This window comes from Zonotrichia albicollis, chromosome 15 (assembly GCF_047830755.1).
Source record: "Zonotrichia albicollis isolate bZonAlb1 chromosome 15, bZonAlb1.hap1, whole genome shotgun sequence".
NCBI classification, from domain to species: Eukaryota; Metazoa; Chordata; class Aves; order Passeriformes; family Passerellidae; genus Zonotrichia; species Zonotrichia albicollis.
Genome location: NC_133833.1, coordinates 8397283 through 8413844, shown reverse-complemented (window position 1 = coordinate 8413844; position 16562 = coordinate 8397283). Strand labels below are relative to the sequence as shown.

The 16562-nt window shown below is 41.3% G+C and overlaps 1 protein-coding gene and 1 long non-coding RNA gene across 2 annotated transcripts in view; both read left to right on the top strand.

Annotated features, from left to right (window-relative positions):
* The window catches only part of LOC141730961 (uncharacterized), a 37440-nt gene extending 24852 nt beyond the window's left edge, over positions 1-12588 (top strand). Inside the window, exons 2-3 of the long non-coding RNA XR_012582813.1 lie at positions 10947-11072; positions 12050-12588. This is a non-coding gene — a long non-coding RNA (uncharacterized LOC141730961). The remainder of the gene's footprint in view (positions 1-10946; positions 11073-12049) is intronic.
* Positions 12589-12683: 95 nt separating this feature from the next.
* Positions 12684-16562, top strand: part of SPOCK1 (SPARC (osteonectin), cwcv and kazal like domains proteoglycan 1) — a 261271-nt gene continuing 257392 nt past the window's right edge. The window contains exons 1-2 of the mRNA XM_074552342.1: positions 12684-12991; positions 13374-13541. Coding sequence (XP_074408443.1) covers positions 13374-13541 — 168 coding nt within the window. The 5' untranslated portion in view covers positions 12684-12991. The remainder of the gene's footprint in view (positions 12992-13373; positions 13542-16562) is intronic.

Below are 16562 nucleotides of genomic sequence, written 5' to 3'. Positions count from 1 at the left end.
GGATCAAATTCTGAGCCTAATTGTTATAGACTATAGACTGAATAATAAGTTAAATTCTGAAATCCAGTCTGATTATGTGCAAATTCAATGTGACATAGTCCTAATTTGAAATGTGTAATTAAAGGTCACAGCAGCATTTCCTAGTTTCAGAGATTGATTTTTTTTCCCACCCTAACTCAGCTACTCAGATACATTTTAAGGAAAATTTTATCTAGGAGAACTATCACACCATTTTAAGACTTCTTTTCATATTCATATTTGCAGAGCAATGTTGACTGAAAAGAGTATAAACAATGACTTCAGGGAGGCTGTTTTCATGAGTAAGATTGTACACTGTAAATATGAATTCTGGAATTGGACCTGACTGGCAATTTTTGTAAATGCACAGTCCTGTCCATAATGATATTCAGCACTTGCTTTGACCCAGGTTTATTAAATTTATCATAGGTAGCTGCATCACAGCAATTACTGCTGGGGCTGAAGACAGGAGATGGTGAATGCTAAACTCTGCAGCAGAGCTGAATTTTGAAGACAGGACCTGTGTTTAGGCAGATGTTGATTTCACAGAGCAGCTTTGCCATTCAACAAGTCAGTGTGTGTGTGGGAGGGATGCCCAGCTGGATGGATGTGGAGGTGCCAGCTGAGCACTGCAAGAATGTCCAGATGTGTGCAGGGAATTAATGCAGTGGTGCTGTGACAAAGAAAGTCACAGGATACTTCGAGGTGAAAACTCCTGTTCTTTACATGTGGTAGTGAGAGCTCAAAACCAGGAAACCTGGGCTCCGGTTACAGAAAACTGGTTCTGTGGACCACGCTTCCTGAGGCAGAACCTTCTGTAAAATATTATTCACTGCCTGCCTTGGCAAGTCTTGGACGCAGCTGGGCACACCTAACTTGGTCAGTAGAAAACCCTGAACACACCCACTGGAGTTCCTCAGCAAAATTACCCTCACCTTGCAGACTGACACCGAGTCCCACTTCCTTCCCCTGGGATGAGACACCAGGAAAATGGCACCTAACCAAGAACTGCAATGCAAGACAAATGTCCAAAGTAACAGGAAATTAATGCAGCTTCCTGAAAGCAAACCTAAGCAAATAAAATGGCTCATATGTTATCTCATGAGAGGGGAAGAGTAAATAAATGCTATCTAGGGTTTCAAGAAAAGAGCATGAAAAAACAGGCCATCAGCATTTCTGCTGCTTATCTGAGCCCTAAGCAGTCAAGCTAACCAATTCAAGCAGTAAGGTTCCTCTGAAGATATCTCTGAAGGTCTTTACTGAATTTCTGAGCTTGACTTACCTAAAATTTTAGCTGTGCTGCAGAATCTGGAAGAAGGAAGTCATAATGGTTGGGCTGAGATAGTGTATCATGCTTCTTTGATATTCAGCCTTAGCATTACATTTTCAAAATAAAAAGGCAAGTAATTCTCCCTCCTGCTAAGGAACAAAGTTGCTACGAAGATGGAAGATGGTTGTGTTTCCTGAGTTTCTTTTACTGCTCTGCTTCTCTTAAATATCCTGCCACAGTGGGAGGGGATGAAGAAAGAAAACAAACAGGGAAAGCAAAAAAAGAAGAAAGAGAAAATCCCTGAAGTTTCCTCTAAGTTTACCCACAAGGTCACATCTATGTTTAAGTGCTTTGCTGAAATAACTTCTGCTATTAGGGGCTCTGGCAAGGACTGTCTCATATTTTATGTATGAATTCTGAAACCCCTGGTTGATGTTATAATATAAACACTAGTAATTATTTTTAATATTAAGGCTGAAGATAGCAGTCAGCTACTGGATGCAGACTATGAGGCTGCCCTTGTCCTGAAAAGTTTACAATCTAATTAGGAGTTGAAAGTGGTCTGAGGATCAGCAGTCTGCATACACATACATTGTTCTCCACAGTTCCCCAAAGAAATGCATAAAACCGAATCTGCACTTCATTTAAATCTACATTTAAAGAAAATTAGATCTCATAAATAAAGCTGAGTCTGAGGGGAGAAAAACACACAAGTAGGATTTCCCAAGTTGCATGGAAAGTGGAGAATTAGGAACAAATATACTCAAAAAGTTATTCTTTTATTAGGCAGGATCTGTTCACACAAATTAGACACTAATCAATGAGAGTCAAATAAGTACTTTGTTATAAATTCCTATCTTTAACAAAGATAGACTTAGTAAATTAACATGAAGGTCCCAAAACGCTCATGTAGACAGATGCAGGGAAAGCTTCTAGAACAATGATCTTAGTGTGCTTCAGACTTCACCCTGTATGATGAAGCCCATGAAATAACAGAAAAATTTTATCTAAAAAGGGCAATGTAGAATATAGATGTAGGGGTATTTAATGATGGCATAAGACAAAAATCTCTACTTCAGCTTAATAAAATAAATATTACAAAGTTCAAGTAATGAATGCTATAAAAACAATGGAGAATGTGAGCCATGTAAAAGGTCAAAAAGACATTCTGCCATCTTTAGGGTTTGCCAAAGCTGTGCTTAGATGTTGCAATCCTCATGACCAACTCTACTGCAACTTTGAAGGAAAGAGGTCTATATTTAGAGCAAAGCACATTGTCAGAAAGTGCAGTCAGAGCAGGCTGTCTGCAGAGGGATGGGGCAGGCACAGTTTGTGCAGGAAATCTCAACCAAAGCAAAAACCCACCTTGGAACTTCCATCTCAGCTGCAACTCTTGCATGGCTTTGGGGTCCATCATTGTTCCAGCACAGCGTGGCCCACGTGTTCTCCCTTCTACAGACCATATAAAAATAAAATAAAGGATAAAATAGGATTTTACTGTGTGAGGTGATGGGAACTTTCTTTTATACCAAAGCTAAATGCCAAAGATCTTTGCTCTGATTATAAGGGAGAGCTACATCGCCACTGTCCATGACAAGTCTTACGTATATCTATAGATCTATATCTATATCTATATCATCTATATCATCTATATCTATATCTATATCTATATCTATATCTATATCTATATCTATATCTAATTAAACAACTCAATATGTTGGATTGCAGATATAAAATGAAAGCTGTGACCCAGACTTTAATTCCATTGCTCTGACTTCATCCTGTGCTCCTATAAAGTTTGGCTCTGCCTCAGAGTTTGGGAGCAGACTCTCAGCATTTTGGGTACATATCTGGAAAGCACCAAAGATCATCCAAAAGTTTCTCCTGTTTGGCTTAGTGGCCAATAAATGATGCAAGAAATGAAGAAGATATGACCTCCTTTTGTGTATGGAACTCTGGAGGTATTTATTTATTTGTTTGTGGCTCACCAGGAAAATCCTTTCCTTTTAAAGTGTACTTTCACAAAAATTGCTTCCATACCAGTCCTGCATTAATATTCAGGATCTGCACTCATAATCCATTGCTAAGCAACACTTAACAAAATTGATCTTGCATTAAGCAAGCTCTGGAGCTTGAATAATACATTATTTCCTCTTTCTACTTAAAATCAGAGAAAACCTTTGGTTGCTTTTTGAATGTCACAATATTAAAACTGCATTTTAAATACAGATTTTAATTGCTGGAAAAGTCCATTTGGATTAAGGATTGGATGCAAATTCACCGTTGGTACTCTTTAATGCTAAGAGTAAATAAATTGCAAAAAATTGTTCAACCCTTGAAGAATATGGAAAAACGTATAAGTGGAATGTAGTGTAATACAGAGCAGCCATATCCCATTTTGCATTCTGACACATCCAGGGCAATACCTTGTCACTTTTTGTGCGTGTATCTTAAGCATCTCTGTCACTGTTTATTTATATTCTGTATTAAGATTACACAACTGTGGGCATTTATATGCTGAATAGAGAAGTTTGTGATTCCCATACATGAATTTTATGTACATAGGAAATAACCTTGCCTCTCTGGAGGTGTCTGAATGGCTGCTGGGGATAGAATTCCATGCCTTGAAGTTGCTAGAAACTACCTGTTTTGTCTACTAGCCCATTTCTCTGCCACTGCAGGATAGCTCCCCAGAGTATTTTCACCAATGCCTTAATCATCCTCTTCTTAAGAGTCTCAAGCAATGTCTCCTTTGGGAGTTCTCTGCACAGCCTATTAGTGCTAGACAGTGCTTATTTGTATCCATCCTGCATTTATTAAGCCAGAGTCCTTCCTGTCTCTATCCTCCTAAGCCCCTGCTACACCAGTGCAAGAGAGAGTGCAAGAAGTGATTACTGAAGGTGTAGGGTTGGGATACATATGTATGATTCCACTTCCATGGAATTATTAGCTGTCTTAAAACTCTAAAAGTTGAGCCCTGGAGAATTTATTCATATTAATTATCTCACTCATCATTCAATAGGAACTAAATCTGAAATATAATCCTCAACAGGATACAGACACAGGGTTAATTTACTGACACATCTTATTATTTTTGCTTTTGCTATCTCAGTCTTCATCAAAGTGTCCAGTACCCACCTGGAACACCTGGGACTGATGTGAGGAGCTTTAATCAAAGGCTCTTCCAAGAATCTGTACTTTGCATTTAGGAAGTGTATGAGTTGTTTAAATGAGTACAGAATATAAGTTATGCATCATTTACCCAAGAGATTTTTGGTAAAATTAACCAAAACACTCCATGTTCTTGTCTGGAGGTTAGGCTTTTTTAAAAATTTGTCTTCATCAGTGTAAAACTTTATGCTGTGACTTAAGGAGGGAGGGAGTTTTATTTTTTCTGTGCACTTCAGAACAATTCATTACTCAGTGCTTTCTCATAAGATCTTAAGTAACATTTTGCTTTTGCTGTATTGTATCCCACATGCTTCCCTGTCACTGAGTATTTATTAGGCACAAACCAGGATTTGTAGAGTCCTTGTACTTTGCAGGAAGCACAAGAGTTTGGATTTTCCCCTAAGAAGGAAGAGGGAAGCTGTCACAGTGGGTGCCCTTCTGTCCTTCTGTCTGGGTTTCAGGGCAGGGAAGCCTCATGTGAGAGCTGTGGGATGCACCTGGGACCCAAACCATGCTGCTGCTTTTTCACTTTCTTGTGTAGCTCTGTGTCCCTAATGAGTGCAGCTTTAGATTTTGAACATTCAACAGGTTTTCCGTCTTCTGTTGAATAAAACATCAGCAAGTGATTAAACTAATTACTTTTTTTTTTTTTAATTTTAATATGAAGTCTGGAAACAAGTCCAGTCTGTCTGGGCAGGCTCTTTGTTCTTTTGACACTTTCTCCCAGCAACCCTTTGGACTATGAATGATGAGGAATACTGGGCAGGAATCTGAAGCCACATTTCAAATTAATGGCTTAAACTGAAGCCACATACACCAAGCAGTTTATTGAGCTTGTCAGTATTTACATATGTAGAAAAATAAACTGAGACACAGGATTGCCTGTTTAATTGTAGTTTCTTGAAAGAATGCTGCTGAGAGGGACAGAATAATATAACTGTTATATATCTGTTTCTAGTCACTGTTGTCAAATTCTCTGGTTGGAGAGGACAGCAGAGGACAGGCAATTCTTTCTATGTTGCATCAGTGTGCTGGTGATTATCTCCTAATGTGCTCTTTCACTCAGTGTGGTCTCTCTTGCTGGCCTAGGTGACAATATTTAATAGCACATGCTTCATTTGAGGCAAGACTTCAGACCTTTTCTTAGAGTTTTTAATGTCTAAAGTCACCTTTGTGTATATCTTCATAAATTTTTCTATGAAGCCTTGGGGAGTCACTATCTTTGCCTCTTTAACAATTTAATACTCTCATTTTTAAAAGTATATGGGCCAGGAACATGCAGAGCTGACTTGTCCTAATAGTATTAGTTTTTTTTTCTTCCGGGGAATCTCAGCTGTATATTTGGAATTTGTAGTTTTTACATCATCTGAGGTTACACAGGCTGGTTTTATGAACTGGATTCAGAAAAGCATATATAATCAAGCAGTACCATTTATTCTGTTGCACTTCTGTACAATATTCTGGAGCGTGTGTATGTAACCAACAGCTCTGCACTTGTAGATGAGCAAAAACAATCTCAAAAGATTATTTTTCAGGTCCTCTGGCAATGGTATAAATTTTCCATATTTAGTTTGAGCTGGCAAAACATTTAAGAGAAGTGTTTACTCTGCTTGAGATTAAAAAATTGTTTTTCTATTGGAAAATTATTGTTATGTTTCTGCAGACATAATGGTCTCCAGAGTAAGAACTGACCAGTCTCCTTTTCCTTCTTTTCCTTTTCCTACCCCTGAAGCTGCCTATGGGAATCAGATTTTCAGAACCCTCATGCCACACCAGGGACATCAGGCCCACAATCCTCAAATTCCTGAGAGTTCCCCTGGCTCCCAGCAGACTCTGAGCTCAATCCTACCTGCACCTCTTCCCCTCTTCCAGCCATTGCCCCACCCAGTGCCTCCCCTCCCTCCCTTCCCAAAATCTTCTTCTCAAGCTCTTGGGCTTCAAGGGATTTGGTGCTTGTGTGAAACAGCATTTGGCTTTCCAGAAGGGTCCAAGTTATTGGCAAAGAGAATTGTAAGCTTCCCTAGAGAGTTTAAGCTTCACACCTAAAATGTAGTGACAGGCAGAAAGAAAATTGTTTCCCTGCATTATCCGAGAGTATTTCATTCCAGCACATCTTCACATTATCCCCCAAAGGAAAGCACTGAAGCCACAAAAACTGAGGAGCGTTTATGAGTGTGCAAACCATTATGGCTCAGCTGTGGCTCATCTTTATTGTCCTCATCTATAGACATCAATACTTGTATTTTATTTTCTTTAATGAAAAGAAGGTTTAGAGAGAGACGGAATATTTGGTACAATAAATCCCGAGTTCCAGTTGTTTCCACATTACTCAGCAGATTCAAAGCTGATGATAACCATATGCAGCTGGGCTGATGCCAAGCCTGGCCTCGAGCTGCAAGATGTTCTGGGACTCCTTGTCCATCAGGCAGCACTGGCTCCATGAGCTGCAGGAAAGCTGCTGCTTCTGTCAGAATTTTAGTATGTGTGAACAAGGGAAAAGGGGGAAGGGAAGAGTGAAGTAAACAAAAGGAGAAAGGGAAGGATGGAAGAAATTATCGTGCAGAACCATAAAGGGCTCACAATGTGAAGGCTGTATAAGGTTGTGTTAAAGATCAAAGAAAAATTGCAGGAAAATTGGGGAAATATGAGAAAGTTGAAGAAGGAGAAAAGAAAGTACAAGCATACTTGAGTCTTCTTTAACTTTTACATGAATGCAAATTTAATGTATGTAGTTCTACCATTAATGATGCTCCATCTTCCATGCAAATTTAATTTCTGAAAGCTGACTGTTAATGTAAGGGGTGTTATTTATTATTGTTTTCTGCTGTGGTGCCTGGCAGATGTTCAAAACAGATCTCACTGTGGTAAATATTGAACAAACCCATTTTATATTCCACTTGTTAATCTCCAAATCTCTGTTTCTGTTCATATATTATAGAGAGGCTTAAGGCAACCCTGTAAGACAGCTTGACAGTAACAGATCATGGCATGATATTTTCCAGGTTGAAGAGAACTACAAAACTTCATACCAGTGTTTCATCCCAGCTAAGTAAAAAGTCTGAGAACAAATTTAATTCTAATGACTTTTCCATCTGAAAAAGAAGGCTGCATTGGCAGAGTTAACTTTGGCATTAAACGGTGAAAGCTCTTCACTGCAATATTTATGTTAGCCGATTTTTGTGATGTAATTCCTAGTAAAAGTTCCAGTAGTAATAAAAGCCACTATAAAATATGGTTGCCATTTTACAAGATACTTTGTGAAATACTATAAAATTACTTTTGTCATGATCACCAGACCCACTAAAAAGATAAAAAATTGAAACCATTTGTCAAATATGCAGGGATTAACTTCCCATTAAATACTTAGTCTTTAAATTGATGAATGCTCTGATGTGACCCAAAAAGACTGATTCATGTCAGTTAAGTTATTTTTTAATGTTACTCTGCGGGTCCTGAGGACAGCAATCACAAGCCTACCTTACACCTAATGTGCCTCTTGTTTTGTAGGCTCTTTCTGGAGTTGATAACATCCTTCACAAAACAATCCACATTGGCTAGGACAGCCATCAGCCCTAAGGCATCATTCAGAAAGAATTGTTTCTTTTTCCTCATGACAAAAGAAATTGAGGATTAGCCTCAGAAGACACAAGTTAAACATTGTGAATACCTGCCTCAATCTCATTTTTCACTTTAAGTGTAACCTTGTATTTGATTATACATTTTATGTGAACATGAGTCTTTTCAATTTTAAATGTATTTTTCTCTTACTTCTAGACAGACATGGGTAAAACAGCTTTGCAACTTGAGAAAGATTTACCTAGAAAACCACCTTGCACTTTTTTATGTGATAAATAATTTTATTTTTTAATTTTTTACTGTTCTTTCACTTGAATTATTTTGTTTCTACTGCTCTTTACCATAATCTGTGTTCAGCTTTTAATTTGTCCAGGACTTGCCAGTATTTTAACTCTCTTTAATCTGGCTAATTACAACTAGCAAATAGATTGCAGAACATGATAATCTTTCCTGGCCATTGGATGTTTTCTTATTCAGTGAAATCACTGACATTAAGTGATTTAATTTATCATATTAAGGGGTTAAGTGGTCCAGAAGGATGAGAACATGAGGGATTGCACCAACTGCAATGTCACCAAAGTAAATGGGGACACTGCCTACTGCAAACCCATAACTCTCCTGCCATGGGACATACAGCACCTCTGGTGGCAAGAATTTAGCAAATTCTTGCAAAATTCCAGGCACTGTTGCAATAAAATGTGGCTGACACAGGGAGCAGAGGCCAGGAGCAGAGGCAAATAAAGAGGTCAAATCAGAACCTGTATTTGCAGTATTTTTAAAGTAGAATTATGGCCTGTTGTAAAATGAACAAATGTCTCAGGAACTTTGTATAAGCCACCAATCACTTATTGCACAGGTTAAACTAGGTTTTTTTCTGCACAATTGGCCAGCAGAGCTAACAAAGCTGAATCTGCAGTTCTGAGACTCACAGGAGGAAATAAAACTCCTGTCTATTAAAAGGATACGACAGTATATGGAAGATACAAAGGGTTGTTAAATAAAGGTCTATTCCACTATATGCACCTTTATAGTGATATATTTTTAAATCTGTTTAAATTACCAGACCTGAATCTTTCTAATCCAGTCATGAAGGACTCTGGTACAGTAAAGAAATTCACTTTAAACATTGGTCACTGTAACAATATTCTTTCCTTAGTGGATGTTTGAAAAAAAATTGAATGAGAGGAATTGTGGCTCACAAGAGAAGGAGGAAAGCCATGAATAAAAATCCACAGAAGCTTTGAGGTGCCACTACAAAGGCTGCAGCCTCTGCCTCAAGAACTATGGAAGCAATCAAGGTGGTGAAAAAGTGAATCTTGCTGCCAAATATAAATGGGGGAAGTAAAATCCTGCACATGCTTCTGTGCTATTGCTATGGACTTTACCTTGCTGGGTACACAGCTGCTGGCTATGGGCTCTGCTGGGAGACCAGGTGAGGGGAGCTTCAGGGAAAGCAGGAGTGCCTGCCTTGGTTTTTCTGTCATCCCTGGCTTGTGTTTCTGCTGCTGGCAAGGCTGGTGCTGAAGGCTCTGTCGTTACCTGAGAGTTCCAAAGTGCCCTATTAAGGCAACAAAGGCATTCATTCCTGTGCACGGGGAGGTTGGTCTTAGTCGAGATCTGTCCCTTGATTCTTGTGTGTATGTGAAATTCTTTCTGCACCAGAGGGTTCTGCTTCCAGAACAAACCTGGAGAGGCCACAGCACGGAGAAGCTGGCAGGGTATGGCTGCTAATACAACTTCTGATTAAAAGATTTGTACAGTTGAATTATCAAATAATATCCAAATTCAATACTGTGGCACTTTTTACAGCTGTAAGAAAAAAAGAGAAAAACCCCCAAAAATAAAAGAAAGGTTTTTACCTTTTCAGTATTTCTTCTAATTTGGAACAAAGGAGCTGTTTACATCCAAAATACCAAATACTTAAGTCATCCACAACAGGGAGATGCTCAATACTGTATTTTTGGATGAGAATTAGAAGCAATTATAGCACCATCCCAAGATAAAAACCAGCCGACAAGGGTGTTTCAATTCTAGTCATGGATGATAAACAGTGTGGAGGTGAAATGCAGCAGCTGCTGAGTGATAGAGATTGCTATCAGGATTAAACAGGAAGGCTGTGTTTTACAGGATCAAGAAAGATTAGCCATGTGTTGAATATGGGATTATGAAGTAATTAAATAAATGAAGACACATTTCTGACACAAATTCTACATGTAAGAAAGTAATTACTCATTTTATAGACAATGTTTCTGTAATTTATCATTCAGCTCTTTGACTGGCAAGCAGAGCAGCCTGTTTCATACTCAGCGAAGTCAACAGTACTGAGGTCACCAAAGGACTGAGCCTGGTTAACTGTGCTAACAAGTGTGTTATACAGGGGTGAACTAACTGCTCCTATAAACATATAACAGGTAGAAGTCCTGCAAGTCTGAGGGAAAACAATGTTCTGCTGCTTTTTGCCAAGCCAACCTAGGAATTCATGAGTTGAAGAATTGGTGAAGGGAGAATTAAGTTGGTTGGATCTCCGGTGGGATGAAGAAAGCTGTAATTAGTGCATCTGTGCACAAGTGTCATGGTGCATAAAAGTCCTCCAATATTTAGCAGGTAATAGGGTTTGTGCCTGGTGGTGCTGAAATGCAGTGGTGTCTGGGGTGAAACACGAGTCAAATGGAACTGTGTAAAGCTGAATGGCCATGGATTTCTGTAAGGTCACAGGGGAAATCTCTCAACCATCAGATTTAAAATGGTCTTTAATGTCTGTGCAGAAGAGACAAACTCTCTGTTGTTAAAAGCCTTACAGAAAAGGCCCATACAGAGTAAACTGAACAGTACCCTGTTAATCTAAGTAAGAAGGGAGGAAGCTTGTGTTGACCCTGCCAGGTGGAAGTTATATAAACCTTATCTCCCACAGAAATGAACAGTTTATAGGATGGACTGTGCACAACAGAGAGAGATTTGAGAGGAATATGTGCCCTGGGCCACCTTCAGCTAAACAGTACAGTCCATTGTACAAGGGAGGGCACAGCAAGGCTTTTAGGTAAGGATTTACATCTGAATCTGCAGGGCTTCAGTTTGGATTTCTTCTATTTGTTGCTTTTATTGGGTTATATTTTGCCCTCCTGCAGGCATGTACTTTTCATTAGATTCTATGTGCACCAAGGGGAGGATTCAATGCGGGGCACTTCTGTGCATGTGTTTGTTCTCTGCTGTTAAAATTAATAAAACTTCACTGTTTTTTTAAATCCCAGAGGATTTTATTGAGGTAACATCACATTTGGGAAGTGTATTTAAAATCAGATTTAGGAATAGATCTGTGTCCTGCATTCAGTGCTCAGATGCAGCAGTAAAAAAATAAATAAACGTGACCCTGTTCTGTATTACTTAAGAAATGACCAATGTGTCTGTCAGAAAATGTGGAATTAACCTCGTTGACAGTTTTTTGGAGAGAAAAGGCATTATTTACAAGACAGTTTAATGAACCATATTTGAAAAATATCACATGGAACAGTAGTCACAGCTGTATTTAAAATGACCACCAAAAGTGTATGTCCTCATTTTAGGGCATCATGTGACATATCAGGGGATGAGTTCCCTGATGTAGGAAACCAGCCAGCCCCTCCCTCCCACCTCCTCCACTGACAATTAACTTTCTTTTTTTATCCCTGGAGATGGTCTCTTCCTTTCAGCCCAGTTCCCAGACCATTGCAGTTCCCTTGTACGTTCCTCCCCATTTTTAACAAGAGGAGCTGTTCTCACTGCACCCTTCTGACCTCCTGGGCAGTGTCTGAGGTCATTCCCCAGCACAGGAGCAAAACCTTTTCACAGTGTGGGATGTGCAGGCCCAGGGAGGGAGCGCCTTCCCGAACAAACCCAGGATGACCTCTGAGCTTTGGAAATGTCACTGCTCCTGTAAATTGCAAAACCATTGACTCAAGACAGTCATCCCTTCCAGCTTATGAAAGCTGTGGTTTGATAGGATTTTATGTTTTTAAGGCCACTTTTATGTCTCTTCAGACTGCAGCAGTAGAGAAGACTTCACTGAGGATGCTCCCAAGGGATCATCCCCAGATATGATTATGGGCACTCTCTCCAGATATCCTCACAGAGGATTCTCTCCAAGATTCCTTAAAGATCTCCTTCCCAGGATTGCTTACAGCCCTCCTCTCCAGGTATCATTACAGACATCCTCTCCAGGTATCCTCACAGTCACCCTTCCCCAGGTTTCACTGAATCACCGAATTGTTTGGATTGGAAATGACCTCTGGAGATCACCCAGCCCAACTCCAATGCCACGGCAGGGTCACCTGGAGCAGGTGGCACAGAACCATGTCCAGACGGGTTTTTAATGTCTCCATACAGGGGCACTGCACGCCCTCCCTGGGCAGCCCGTTCCAAGCACCCTCCACCTGAAGTTCTTCCTCATGTTCAGGCGAAACTTGCGTTTAATCTATGGCCATTGTGCCTTGTCTTGTCTCTGGGCACCACCGAAAAGAATCCATCATCCGCTTCTTGCCTTGCTGTATTTAAACGCTGCCTCTCTTGTTTGTGTTTAACGCCCCCCGCACCTCACGGGCCCCGCGGCCCGGCCCGGCCCTGCGGCGGCGCTGCCCGCGCTCCGCCCCTGCGCTGCAGCGCGCCCCGCGCCCGCCAGGGGGAGCCAGGCCGCGGCCGCGCCCGCCCCGCGCGCACCCGCAACACGGACACGGCGGGCTCGGGACGCGCCACGGGCAGCGGCTCCGCGCGGGCTCCGACACAGACACGCAAACACACAGACAGACACACAGACAGCAGCACCGCCACAGCACAGACACAGACACAGAGCGCAGCGGCACCGCGGCACCGCACGCAGCTCAGCGGCACCGCGCAGGGCTCGGGCGCAGCGCAGCGCGGCACCGGCAGCAGGAGGAGGACGAGCGGCGCACGGTGCTGGAGCCCGGCCGGCGGCACTGCCCGGAGGTAGGAGCTGCCTCTCCGCCCTGGCAGCCAAACTTCACGGAGCCAGCGCTGGCTGCGCCCGCGGGGGGCTTGGCTGCGGTTCCGTACCGCTGCTGTCCCCTGGCTGCTCCCCGCCCGGCCCCAGCGGCCCGGTTTGTTTTTATTGTTGTTATTATTGTTGTTATTATTATTGTTGTTAGTGATGCTGTTCCCCGCCCCTCCGGGCTGGGCCGGGGTACGGCGGGTCCCGGCGGAGCCGGCAGCTCCGCAGGCAGAAGTTGGCGAGGGCCGTGAGGGGCGAGTGGCCCCGAGTTGGGTCCCCTCGGAAGTTGGGTGTCCGAGGAGCCGGGGCTGCCCCGCTGCTCCCGCCGCTCCTCGCTCCGCTCCGCTCCTCTCGTTGCAGATGTCGGGGGTGCTGGTGATCGCTGCCTGGTGCTTCCTGCAAGTGGAGAGCCGGCATCCTGAAATCATCACGAGTAACAGCAATCATGGCAATTTCCTGGACAACGACAAATGGCTGAGCACCGTCTCGCAGTACGATAAAGACAAGTACTGGAACAAATTCCGGGATGTGAGTACTTCTCGCTTTACCGCATGTTTCTCGTTCCGTTGTTGACCGTAGCATCCTTCCAGGGGGCTGCTGGCTGCCGAGGGCTGTGGGAAGAAGAGAAATGCAGCTTGGGCAGCCGGTTGCTGCCTGTGTGAAGGATGCTCGGGGCTGTTTGGGAGCTGGACAGACAGTCGTGGCATTCTTGATTTACCCCATCGACTGGGGCAGCCTGGGCTCCGTGTCAGTCTCGCTGTTCTTACGGTCTTCGATTTTCCTCTGAGGAACTTTGAGTGAAGTTTCTTGTTCAGTGCTTACTGCTTAAGAGTCTGCTTAACTGAAAAATGATAGAATGCTGTGTGTGTAAGAAGGAATACTTACCCGTTCAAGCCACAAGGTGGTAAACAGCGAAGCTTTTTGTGCCTGCAGCTTTTGTGGAAAGGATTATATTGTCAATTCTACCTGTAGAGATCTTTGAGGCTGGTGTAGTGTTGAAGAAAGCAGTGCTTTAGCTCTTTTTTTTTCCCCTTTAGTCTGGAAAAAAGGGATATTTTCAAGATGTGTTATGATGTGTATTTGTATAAAACAAATTAATTTCTTAAACTCAAAATTAATTCTAGACTTCCCCTAGTTTGAATACAATCATGTATTAAGTCAATGACAGCAGAAAGGGGAACGCAACTTTTTAAAATAGAATTAATATTTAAGTAGTTCCTCTTACTTCTGCTGTCTGTACACTGAAGAAGCTTTTTTGGAGCACACAGGAAACCCTGTTTCAGTCTGCCCAAGACTGTGTGATGGAAGCTTTACTGATTGTGTTGATCATGAGCACAGAGAGGTTAAATGTTCTTTATTTTCTGGGATTTGTGCACCATGGCCACAGTGAGACTCTAGGAAAGGGAAGACTAGAGCTGGCTAGCAGTTCTGGTAGTACCCTTCTGTAAGAATTTGTTTGTTTATTTATTTAGGAATCCTGATCTTTTATAGGATATTAACAAGTCAGACTTTTATGCTCTGCTTTTGTCTCTGCGATCCTAAAATTGGATCTGACTTTGCAAAGGGGAAGTCAAAGTATTTCAGTTAAATGTGGCGTGTCCCTGCTTAGCTTATTCTCCCTGTGTTTTTCTGTAGTTTTGGTCATCTCTGTGTGAGAAATGCTGCTCAGAATCTCAGCATAACAGAGCGTGGCCTTAGCAATGGTATCAATTAACAGCTGTCTTGGAGTGTGTCTTCACTTGCAGTCACTGATCACATCCGCCTGCTGGGACTGCTGAGTTCTCATACAGAAAAGGGCATTCCACAGTAAAAATGGATTCTTAGATTTACCAGACTTCAAGGGAGTCTTTGTAACTATCTGGTTTAGTCTTCTGGGGAACAGAGGTTGAGGATTTCAGGTGTTAATTTCTACATCCCACTTGACATGAGAATTGACCAGCATTTGAAAATGGTACATTGAATGAAATTGACACATTAATCTGACAACACTTCTAACTAGAGACAGATTTGTAGCAAGCAATCTTTCAACAGTCTCTTTCCAAATGGTGGCCTCATATTATTCACAAGGCTTAAAGGTTTTATTTAAATTTTTGTAATTTTTGTTTTCCACTTTCCTCTTTCTTTTCTCTTTAAAACTGGAGTCCTTGCAACTTCTTTTCTTGTCCCTTTTTCCAAGACACAGTCTCACAAATCCAGAGAAACTATTCTTCTTCTTGGGAAAATATTCATGAATACCTCTCATGTTTTAAGATTTCATGGCTAAGAACACATTTTTAGACCTTCTGAAATGCTTAAAAACCCCATAAAGCCTCAAAACTCTTTTTTGTAGGCAGAATCATTCTATGGAAAAGTAAAACCAACCTTAACCAGTGGTCTACCAAGCAAAAGCAGTAATACAAAGTTAATGCAAAGCTTAGGTATCTTTCCATCTGTCCATCTTAATGGTTCTATTGAATTACTTCAAAACTACCATTTTACTTATGATTATTCATAAAACCTTTTATGGAGCAAATTAACAGAGACTAGTAATCATCTCCTACTAAGCCTTTCCCAAAAAGAAAACATAAAAGGCTTGCATATGTAATTATGCTCTTAATTACTTGTCTTCAACCAGATTGATTTACTGGATCATAATATTCCATCAGAGGTTCTGTGCCCACAGGTGAAGACGTGCATAGGTACAGTTGCTGCCAGCATAGCAATACAACAATGACAGCACAATTCTTGCATGAAGAGATGTGGTCCTTACTTGGAAGAAATCTGGTCCTTACTTCATGGCTGTGCTGTTGGGGGTAGTTTTTAAAAATATTTGTTAAAACATTTCTCAAAAGGCTGCCCAATGAGATACATCATAAGAGTATTAATTGCTGTGGATGGACTAGACCAGCATTTTGTGGATATGTGTTATTTCTAGGAAAATTATCTTCCTTCTTCCCCTCTTTGCCAAACTAATAAACGAATTTTATAGACATCATGTCTACATGAGGTTCTCAGTGTAGGCTTTGCACAGGAGGCTGGAGTGCAGAAATGGTGTTGCAGTTAAACTTTCTTGGATCTGACACTGCAATCACTCCAGGGCAGAAGCCTTGTACCTCGTAAATCAACAGAGGCAAGGTTGCAGTAATTAGCACAATTACCCTTAGCTGCTCTCTGAAATTTATGTCATGTTATATAAACATATTTGCACAAATATTTACATGAATGTGTCCTTCTGGATGGTGGGGAAAAACACTGAAGGTGTGGAGCTGAGATTTGATGCTCGAAGCTCTGCGTGGGTGTGGCCACTTTATGTGCATCAGCAGAAACATCTGCACACACAGATGTGCATATAAATCTGTCATAATGTTGCAGTACTGGGAGGGTTGTTTACCCAGATGATGTGAATTGAATATAAAATATTAAATTAAGCATTTCTCAACATTTTCAGTTATTTTCAAAATTAATTGGTTGGTCAGCCTTATTGAGCTATGGGCCAATATGGCCTAATTTGAGGAGAAACTAATGATTGATTTTTTTTTTTTTTTTTTTTTTTAGTGTGATCCAAATTTC